At 45.8% G+C, this 10,963-nt stretch overlaps 1 protein-coding gene across 1 annotated transcript in view; it reads right to left on the minus strand.

Annotated features, from left to right (window-relative positions):
- Nucleotides 1-4,566: 4,566 nt before the first annotated feature.
- The window catches only part of ssr2 (signal sequence receptor, beta), a 15,284-nt gene continuing 8,887 nt past the window's right edge, over nt 4,567-10,963 (minus strand). The window contains exons 4-6 of the mRNA XM_048620413.1: nt 10,734-10,842; nt 7,988-8,065; nt 4,567-6,200 (exon numbers count right to left, since the gene is read on the minus strand). Coding sequence (XP_048476370.1) covers nt 6,090-6,200; nt 7,988-8,065; nt 10,734-10,842 — 298 coding nt within the window. The 3' untranslated portion in view covers nt 4,567-6,089. The remainder of the gene's footprint in view (nt 6,201-7,987; nt 8,066-10,733; nt 10,843-10,963) is intronic.

The raw sequence follows: 10,963 nt of genomic DNA on the forward strand, positions 1-10,963 counted from the left end.
TCTCATTTTCGTCTGCTGTAATTTTGTCCCACCAATACTCCCTTAAACTTTTTACAGTCGCCTCCTATATTTGCATTATTTAATCACGAACGGATTGCAATTTTAAAATGTCGCCGTAATGTTTACGAGATCTTTTTTTTAAGGTGTGGGTCTGGCCGGACTGGGCCAGTTTCGGAGTCTGCCCAGTAGAAGGCGCACTGCCTAGTCCTTAAGCTTCCGAGTTTGTGAAGGGCACATGGTCACTCTTTCAATAATTTGCAATTTCTTTCGTGAACCCAGGCGTGGTTAAAGCTTTACAATCGTGGATTTGCAAACGTCTCGGCGTATTTTAAACATTGCTGGAACTGATTTTGAAATAATGACTGCGTTATTAAATAATTGATCTGTGCAAACTTTTTTTCTAAACTCCCCAAGGTTCAAGCCACACGTTGGTCCTGAGTTTGCAGTATTTCACCCTGAGAAAGTGATTTGCATTATTTAGATTTCTTCTTAGGAATTGAGGGGGGAGGCTAATAGTTTTAACAGCGTGAGGCAGCTGGATAGAGTAAATGGGGGAGAAACTGTTCCCAGAGGGTTGAGATTTAAAGCAATTTGCAAAAGAAACAAAATGTGCAAAAGAAATGTGTTTTAAGAGAAAAGACTTGTTGACAATGTGCAGGGACCTGGGTTAAGGTTGGAAAATAAATCTTGATACATTTGAGGACCATATGGCAATTAAGTGAACTAGAGGAAATTCATGTTTGATAACGATCAAGGATTGCACATATGTCAAGCAGTAATCGGATGCCAGTTTCAATCAACTGAGCAATTTCAGTTCCTCAGATTAAACCATTTCGTTGTTAACTAGTGAGATGGGAGTTTCTTACCAACTCACATTAAAACTGACATAAACAATATTGTTGAGGAAATATGAATACAGAGTTACACAGCATGGAAACAGACCCTTGGTTCCAACCAGTCAATGCCAACCATAATCCCAAACTAAACTAATCCCACCTGCCTGTTTATATCCCTCCAAACCTTCGCTATTCATGTACTTATCCAAATGTCTTTTAAACGCTGTAACCATACCTGCATCCACCTCTTCCTCAGGAAGTTCATTCCACACACAAACCACGTTCTGTGTAAACAAATTGGCCCCTCATTTCTTTTATAAATCTTTCTCCTGTCACCTTAAAAAAGTCTCCTCTAGTCTTGAAATCCACCATCCTAGGGAAAAGAGAACTACCATTAACTCTATCTATAGTCCTCATTATTTTATAAACTTCTATAAGGTCACCTCTCAACCTCCTATGCTCCAGTGAAAGAAGTCCCAAGCTGTCTTTCTTTATAACTAAATACCTTCCATACTCGTCAACATTCTGGTAAATCTTTTCTGAACTCTCTCCAGTTTAATAACATCCTTCCCATAACAGGGCAACCAGGCCTAATGTTATGGGGATTAATCATATAATGTAATGATATAGTGGTAAGTAAATTAATGAGTGTTAAGCAGGGTATGCTATAATATAGTGGAATAATGAGGATTAAATATAGTCTGTGTAACGTAGTTATGGAAAGGCTGTTGATGTTGGGAAGTTGGTTGTACATGGTATATCAAGGCATATGGGCCATATCATTAATATGTTAGGACATGGGTTAAGGGAGAAGAATAGGAATAGGTCATTCAACTCCTCAAGCCTGTTCCACCGTTCAATGAGACCATGGCTGATATGAAGCCTAATTCCATAGACCTGCCTTAGACCCACATCCTTCGATACCTTAGCTTAACAAAAATGTATCTATCCCAGGTTTAAAACTAACAACTGATCTATGGGTTGAGGCTTTTGTAGAGAGTTTTGAGTATAGGAGTTGGGATGTCATGTTACAGCTGTACAAGACATTGGTAAGGATGCATTTGGAGTACTGCGTATAATTCTGGTCGCCCTGCTACAGGAAAGATGTTATTAAACCAGAAAGGGTGCAGAAAAGATTTACAAGGATGTTACAGAGACTGGGGGGATTTTGAGTTATAAGGAGGCTGGGACATTTTTCCCCTGGAGCGTAGGAAGTTGAGGAGTGACCTCATAGAGGTTTATAAAAATCATGAGGGGTATAGATGAGGTGAATAGCCAAAGATCATTTTCCCCAGGGTAGGGGAATCCAAAACTAGAGGGGCATAGGTTTAAGGTGAGAAGGGAAAAGACTTAAAATGGACCTGAGGGGCAACTTTTTCACGCAGAGGGTGGTGTGTGCATGCAACAAGCTGCTAGAGGAAGTGGCAGAAGCGGTTACAATTACAACATCTAAAATACATTTGGACAGGTACATGGATAGCAAAGGTTTAGAAGAATATGGATCAAACACAGGCAAATGGGAGTAGTTCAGTTTAGGAAGTCTGGTTGGCATGGACAAGTTGGGCCAAAGGGTCTTTTCCCATGACTGGGTCTCCCAGCAGAGATATTTGTATCATCTATAACCACGGGTGACATGCCAGAGGACTGGAGGGTGGCTAATGTGGTACCTTTATTTAAGAGAGGCGGTAAGGAGAAGCCTGGAAACTGTAGACCTGCAAGTCTGACATCAGTGGTGGGTAAGTTGTTTGAGAGGATTCGCAAAGATAGGATTTATATGCATTTGGAGAGGCAAGGACTGCATAGCCAGCATGGCTTTGTGTGCGGGAAATTCTGTCTCATGAACTTGATTGAGTGTTTTGAGAGCGTAACCAAAAAGCTTGATGAGGGCAGAGCAGTAGACATTGTCTACATGGACTTCAGTAAAGCCTTTGACAAGGTTCCACAAAGTGGATAAATTAATAAAGTTAGATCACAAGGGTGAGCTTGCCAATTGGATTCAAAATTGGCTTGATGTTAAGAGATAGAGGGTGGTGGTGGAGGGTTGTTTTTTGGATTGGAGGCCTGTGACCATTGTAGTTCCACTGGGTCCATTGTAGTTTGTCATTTATATAAACAATTTGTATGAGAATTTAGGAAGCAGGCATAGTAAGTTTACGGACAACACAAAAATTGGTGGTATAGTGGACAGTGAAGAATGTTAAGTAAGGGATCTTGATCAATTGGGCCAATGGGCTGAGGAGTGGCAGATGGAATTTAATTTGGATAAATGCAAGGTATTGCATTTTGGTAAAAAAAAAACAAAAGCAGGACTTATACAATTAAAACAAGGGCTTTGGGTAGTGTTGCAGAACAGGGAGACCTATGGGTTCAGGTACATAGTTCTTTGAAAGTTGTGTCACAGGTAGACAGGGTGGTTAAGAAGGCATTTAGCACACTTGACGTCATTGCTCAGACCTTTGATTATAGGAGTTGGGACGTCATGTTGAGGTTGTACAGGACATTGGTGAGGCCACTTTTGGAATACTGTGTACAGATGTGGTCACCCTGTTATAGGAAGGATGTTAAATTGGAGAAGGTTCAGAAAAAGATTTACCAGGATGTTGCCAGGAATGGGGGGTTTGCGTTATAAGGAGAAACTGGGACATTTTTTCCCTGGAGTGTAGGAGGTTGAGGGGTGACTTTGTAGAGATTTATAAAATCATGAGGGGCATAGATAAGGTGAATAGCAAAGAGCCTTTTCCCTAGGGTGGGGGAAGTTCAAAACTAGGGGGCATATTTTTAAGGCGAGAGGAGAAAGATTTAAAAGGAACCTGGGGAGCAACTTTTTCACAGAGAAGGTGGTTCATGTGTGGAATGAACTGCCAGAGGATTTGGTAGATGCAGGTACAATTATAACTTTCAAAAGTCTTTTGGACAGATACCTGAATAGATAAAAATTAGAGGGATAAGGGCCAAACGCAGGCAAGTGGGACTACTTCAGTTTAGGATATCTGGTCAGCACAGATGAATTGGGCTGAAGGGTCTGTTTCCATGCTGTATGACTCTTTAATGTACAACCCCAGCCCTTGCTCCTTGCCCCCACCATCCACTGTAAATTTTCTCCTTCCGATTCCCACCTTTTGAAAGTTCGTGTTGAATCTGCTCCCTTTCAGGTAGGGTGTCCCCTATCACAGGGTCAAGAAAGCAGGATCTCCTCTGGCTCTTTTTAATTCAATCTCTTTGATTTTCAACCTCTGGGCCACACTCTGGGCACAAACAGAAAACCTCCTCTCCCCTCAAATCTTTTCACTTGAAATCCCTTCCCCACAACTCCGAGTCACTGATACCTCACATGCTCTGTCCAGGGCTCCTCGAAATTGTGCACTCCACCATCAAATCTCCCCTGGTCTCCTATAACCTGAGGAGATCTGCCCTCTCCAATCCTCCATTATAACTGCATTTACACCTGGCAACATCCTGGTAAATCTCTTCTGTCTGGTGCAGTGGCATTACTTCTGTAATGAAACTGCCTACAGTGCTAAAGATTGGGACATTTTCAGTATAACCTCCCTGCTATTTTCTTTCCATTTAGTGACCCGCAGGACCCACGCTCAAGGCACTAACCTGTTATCACCCCTAAACACTTTCTAATGAAAGTTGATCAACTCTCCTTTTTCTCCAGAGGCTGCGTGTCCAACAGTCATGTCAGCCCTCCAGCTTTTGCGAAATGACAAAGAGGATACCAAAGCAATTTTAGTTTCAGGTTTTTTTTTTATTAAAAATGAACAAAGAACCCCCATCTCCCCACGTGTAGGACAGAAGTATGCACAGTGCGACAGAAGTGTCGCACTAATGGGGGTCACAATGGTTTAACAATCAAGAAATTACCCTCCAGCTTCTGGCAACGGATGAGACCATGTGGTTTGTTGCTCCCCAACCCTCCCACTGTTTGGGAAGGCCCTGTTTTATTTTTAAACAAATGATCATTTGGTGGAACATATCCAGGGGAGTACTGATACAACGTAACGTGATGTGCTGGCCAGGCTTTTTGTCTTGAACTCATCAAGACAGATGCAAGAATGCCAAAGGGAACAACAATTTATATTGAATGTAAAAGAGTGAGCCCCCTGTTTCTCAAGCAGTATGAACTGTGTTCCCTTTGAAACCTAGTATTCTTGCTATTCTGTCCTGATGAGAAGAATATCAAATTTCCAAAGAAGCATTAGTGCAGCATAAATTATTGTTCCCTCTGAGATCTAACATTCTTGCAATGCTGTCCTGATGAGCCGCAAGATTCCAAATTTCAAAGGGAGAGTTAACACAATATAAATTGTTGTCCCCTTTGAGATTCTTGCACTGGTTCTGATGGTGAAGGCTGCAACTATTTAAGCAATATTCAACGTCCTCGTTTTCCAAAGAAAAGGGCCCCTCAGATTTGAAATTGAAAGGAAAAAACGCAACAGTAAGGCCAGGAGAAATGCAGACTAAAAGGCAGCTGAACGACGAAGAGAAACTTGATCCCCAGACTGAATGAGTGATATTTCCAGTCCTCTGAATTCAGGACAGGAGTGTGCTAGGAGGCCGAAGAAGTGGGGTTATAGAGCAGGAACAGAAAGTGCGCCACAGAATAAGAGGTCAACCTTTCTGCTGAGATTCACCTTTCTCTGCAAAGCACCACAAATGGCAAACAGTGAAGGAAAATACACAATTGTTAGCGTGTTAGAGAGCGGGAAACAGAACTCTGGGTTAATAGTTCAGGAAAAGACCCCCAGTTGCTTTTGAACCGTATCAGCAGAGGGAAACCAAAGAACTCCATGCCAAAGCCTAATGGAAGGCAGAGTGGAAAAAAAAAGTTAAGTTGCAAGCTACTGTATATTTATAACCAAATGTAAGAAGGCTTGAGAGGGCGACTTAGTGACAAAATTGGGAGACACCGGCCTAAGGGGCCACAGCTCCACCGATGGTGGGAGGCTGTAATTATAACATGACATGGTCATTCCCTGTTGAGATTTAGAATCCTGGTTCTATGAATCCAAGAGAAGATAGACTGGAGGATTAATCACCCTCAAGATTGGGTACAAGCAGGTTATAGAAAGGGTCAAGGCTTGGACGATCAAGCTGGTCAGGCTCACAAGCTGGGAAAGAAATTTAAATTACGATCTGTATCATAAATTAATGAACACGCCTAAAGGCTGGGTGGTTGGTGGGTTGATATCGTCGTGGCCCCAGTGAACAAGAGGGAAACGATGCTCTTCCGATTGCTGTGCCTGAAGCTCAGTTCTTTTTCGTCTTGGCCGTGTCGTATTTTCTCTTGCTCGAGTACCACAGCAACAGGGGAATCCCGATGGAAGGCAGGGTCATGACCCCAAAGGCCGCCCAGTCCAACTGTAGGAACAACACGGGTGTCACTTTAATCTCAGAATCGGGCACCAAAACCCAGGCAAAAAGCGTTGATTGTATTACTGCCCGATACTTTAATGTTTATTGTCATTTGTTCAAAATAATGGAATCCCTGCAGATTCGGCCCATCCAGTTCGCACTGATCCTCCCCCTACCCTATCCCTGTAACCCTGCATTTTCCACAGCTAACCCACCCTAACCTGCACATCCCTGGGCACTACGGGACAATTTAGCACGGCCAATCCACCCTAAACTGCACATCCCTGGACACTACAGACAATTTAGCACGGCCAATCCACCCTAACCTATGGACTCTGGAAGGAAACTGGAGCACCCGGAGGAAGCCCATGCAGACACGGGGAGAACGTGCAAACTCCACGCAGTCACCCGAGGGTGGGATCGAACCTGGGACCCTGGCATTGTGAGGCAGTGATGCTAACCTCTGAGCCACCTGCTTTACTCTTCAAGTCCCTGAGAGAACTTACCCCTACTTTGAAAACATCAAGAGCCTAGCAAGACCGAAACACAATTCAGTGACCTGATCTGCGATCAGAACATGAAGTCGGTGGTCTGGACTCCGGTTTTAACATTTCCCACCTTTCAAAGGGTAAATCTCCCAAGTTCTGCAATTTTAAATGTTGTTTCTGCCCCCCAAGAAAGAAACAGCAGGAATAGTGTGAAGGAGGAACGAGAGGGCCAGACACTGGTGGGGGGAAACTGCCCCAATCGCTGATAAATCCCCAACGGCCTCAAGTTCCATCTGGTCAGAGCAAGGCATTTGACAGGGTGTCTGCAGGATGGCCTCACCTCTGACAGTGCAACACCCTCTCAGTGGGCAGCCTGAGATTACAGGCAGCAGTGGGGCCCTCTAATCTACAACCTTTCGAATCAGAGTTGGAGTGTGTGCATGAGTGACAGAGAGAGAGAAAAATGAGTGAGATGCCGGTGAGGTGTGTGCATTGCACGGGAGAGTGCAGCAGGGAAAGAGAAAGGAGAGCAGAGAAAAAGAGACAAGAGAATGAGAGTGACGGGGGAGGAGAAGAGGCGGACAGGAGACAAGAGAGAGAGAGAGACAGAGAGAGGGAGGAGAGACACACAGGAGAGAGAGACAGACAGAGAGGAGACAGAGAGATAGACAGAGAGAGGGGGGGAGAGAGGTGAGATAGAGAACGAAAGAGAGAGGAGAGAGAGACAGAGAGAGAGGAGAGAGAGTGAGAGAGAGGAGAGAGAGTGAAAAGAGAAACAAAGAGGAGAGACTGAGGGGAGAGGAGAGAGAGACAGAGGAGAGAGAGAGAAAAAGAAAGAGAGAGAGGGAGAGTGGGGTAGGGGAGCAGAGATAGAGTGAGAAAGAGAGAGACAGAGGAGAGGTGGGGGGAGGGGGGGAAGAGAGAGAGAGAGACGGGGAGAGAGAAACAGACAGAGAGGACAGACAGACAGACAGAGGGGAGAGACAGGTGGGACAGAGATAGAGAGGAGAGAGACAGACAGAGAGAGGAAAGAGAAACAGACAGAGAGGAGACAGGAGAGAGACAGAGACGAGAGAGACAGAGGAGGGAGAGAGAGAGAGAGAGACGGGGTTCCAGGGCAGGTGCTGTGTGGGGGGTGCGAGGGGGAGAGACTGAGAAGAAGAGAGACGGGAGTAGAGGAAGACAAAGAGAAGAATGAGTGTGATGGGGGAAAGAAGGGGACGAGAGAGAACCCACACCCCCATAAAACAAGGGTTGAGCACGTCCGAGAGAAAGAGGGGGGTGACGACAAAGGCCGATACTCACGTAATGGGGGGAGAAACGCCGATCGAATTCTCTCTGAGCCAGGATGCCACCCTGTCCCGGCGCACTCGTGTAACCCACCTTGAAAAATTAAAAACACACAAAACCTGGTCAGCAGTGGCCCCTCTACAGGAACATGCTGCGAGTGGTGCTAAAGTTTCCGGAACGTGGCTAGGACATCCACCACAGGGATGAAACTAACAGAGAAGATTCTGCCCTTTCGATCTGCCAACATTCTGCTCCCCTCCCCGAAACATGTCCCATCATCGACAAGGTACAAGACAGGAGTGGGATGGAATACCCCCCACTTGCCCTGGATTGGGGCAGCTCCGACAACACTCGAGAAGCTTGACACCATCCAGGACAAAGCAGCCCCCGCTTGATTGGCACCACATCCACTGCCCCGCTACCGACGCTCAGTCACAGCAGTGTGTACCGCCTACAGCGGCTCGCCAAGTCAGCACCTTCCGAACCCATGACCATCCCAGATACATGGGAACACCAGCTCCTGAAAGTTCCTCTTCAGTCCATTCACCATCCCGACTTGGAAATACATTGGATGTTCCTGCAGGGTTAAAATCCTGGATCTCCCTCCATAAAGGCACTGTCCCTACCTTACACCAGGGGACTGCAGCAATTCAAGAAGGCAGCTCCCCCCCATCTTCTCAAGGGCAAACTAGAGACAAGCAATAGGCAGTGGTCTCACTGACGAAGGCCACTTCCAAGGAAGATTTTAAACAGAAGCCTTTGGCTAACGGGGTTTAAACACACAAACAGACGTAGGTTTTAAACTTGAAAAGGTGCAGAAAAGATTTACAAGGATGTTGCCGGGGTTGGAAGGCTTGAGCTATAGGGACAGGCTGAATGGGCTGGGGCTATTTTCCCTGGAGCTTCGGAGGTTGAGGGGTGACCTTATAGAGATTTATAAAATCACGAGGAGCATGGATACTTTGAGTAGTCAAAGTCTTTTACCCCAGGGTAGGGGAGTCCAAAACTAGAGGGCATAGGTTTAAGGTGAGAAGGGGGAAAGGACAAAGAACAAAGAAAATTACAGCACAGAAACAGGCCCTTTGGCCCTCCAAGCCTGCATCGATCCAGATCCTCTATCTAAACCTGTCGCCTAACAGATTTAAAAGGGACCTGAGGGGCAACTTTTTCATGCAGAGGGTGGTGTGTTTATGGAATGAGCTGCCAGAGGAAGTGGTGGAGGCTGGTATAATTACAACATTTAAAAGGCATCTGGACAGGTACATGAATAGGAGGGGTTTAAGAGGGATATGGGCCAAATGCTGGCAATAGGGGCTAGATTAACTTAGGATATCTGTCAGCATGGACAGGTTGGACCGAAGGGTCTGTTACCACGCTGTACATCTCTGTGACTCTATAATCAGGTGAGCCAGTTGTCTTCCAGAGAGGTACCTTGGCTTTATAATAGAATTATAATATAATTTTTATCACAGAATTTCTGTTGTCTCCAGAAGGTTTAATTATTCTTCCTTGAGGAATAAGACAGTGAATGCTGGGGATTGCTGTTGAACAGAGACCTACGGTTCAGGTACATACTTCCTTGAAAGTGGCATTACAGGCAGACAGATTACAAATATGTTTAGCATGCTTGCTTTAACTGCTCTGACCTTCGAGCGTAGGAGTTGGGGCATCATGTTGAGGTTGTACAGGACATTGGTGAGGCCACATTTGGAGTACTGCGTCCATTTCTGGTCGCCCTGCTATAGGAAGGATGTTATCAAATTGGAGACGATACAGAAGGGATGTTACTGAGGCTTGAGGATGTACTTGAGTTATAAGGAGCAGGAGGCTGAGGGGTGACCTTGTAGAGATTTATAAAATCACGAGGGGCACAGATAAGGCGAATAGCAAAGGTCTTTTCCCCAGGGTTAGGGGAATTCAAAGCTAGAGGGAATAGGTTTAAGGCGAGATGGTGAGGATTTACATAAGAATAAGAAATAGGAGCAGGAATAGGCCATCTGGCCCCTAAACCTGCTCCGCCATTCAATAAAATCATGGCTGACATTTATGTGGACTCAGCTCCACTTACCTGCCCGCACCATAACCCTTAATTCCTTTACGGTTCCAAAATCTATCTTTGCCTTAAAAACAGTCAATGAGGTAGCCTCAACTGCTTCAGTGAGCAGGGAATTCCACGGATTCCTAACCCTTTGGACCAAGAAGTTCCTCCTCAACTCAGTCCAAAACCTGCTCCCCTTTATGTTGAGGCCCCTCGTTCTAGTTTAAAAAGGAACCTGAGGGGGCAACTTTTTCACGCAGAGGGTGGTTCTTACATGGAATGAACGGCCAGCGGAAGCGGTAGATGCAGGTACAATTGCAACATTTAAAAGACATTTAGTGAGGTACATCTAGAAAGGTTTAGAGGGATATGGGCTAAACGTAGTTTAGTTTGGGAGATCTGGTTGTCATGGATGGAAGGGTCTGTTTTGGTGCTGTATGACTCTATGGTACAACTCTCTGACACAATCAATGCAGGGGAATGAAGACACCTTCCTGATATCAACTCATTTATCAAGCCCTCTTGAATGTCAACGTACTCCCTTCAGCAGGGAGAATTGCTGGCAACAGCACCGATCGAGAACACCCCTCACTCTCTCTCCAGAACCTCGCCTGTCCTTGCAAAGTGCGGAGCCTGGAGCTGGGGGCGCCGCTGACCGGCTGTGGTCTGCCTGGCAAACTGGGTCTCACGTGACCGTAACCAGGCATAAACTGCAACACTCACCACCACTTGCCCGCCTTCCTGGGCAAGGTAGGAGATGGTCGCAGAGGTGAAGTTGAAATACCCAGCTTTCAGAGGTCGGAGCACCACCGTGTGGGTAACGTTGCTGGCTCTGTGGCGGGTAGAAGGGGAGTCAGTTAAGGAGATACACACCAGAGACAGAGTGAGAGAGAGAGGGGTGGGGGCGAGAAGAGGGAGGGGGCAAGAAGGGCGAAGAGGGAGGGAGAGGGAGA

The sequence above is a fragment of the Rhincodon typus genome, chromosome 46 (genome assembly GCF_021869965.1).
Source record: "Rhincodon typus isolate 14 chromosome 46, sRhiTyp1.1, whole genome shotgun sequence".
NCBI classification, from domain to species: Eukaryota; Metazoa; Chordata; class Chondrichthyes; order Orectolobiformes; family Rhincodontidae; genus Rhincodon; species Rhincodon typus.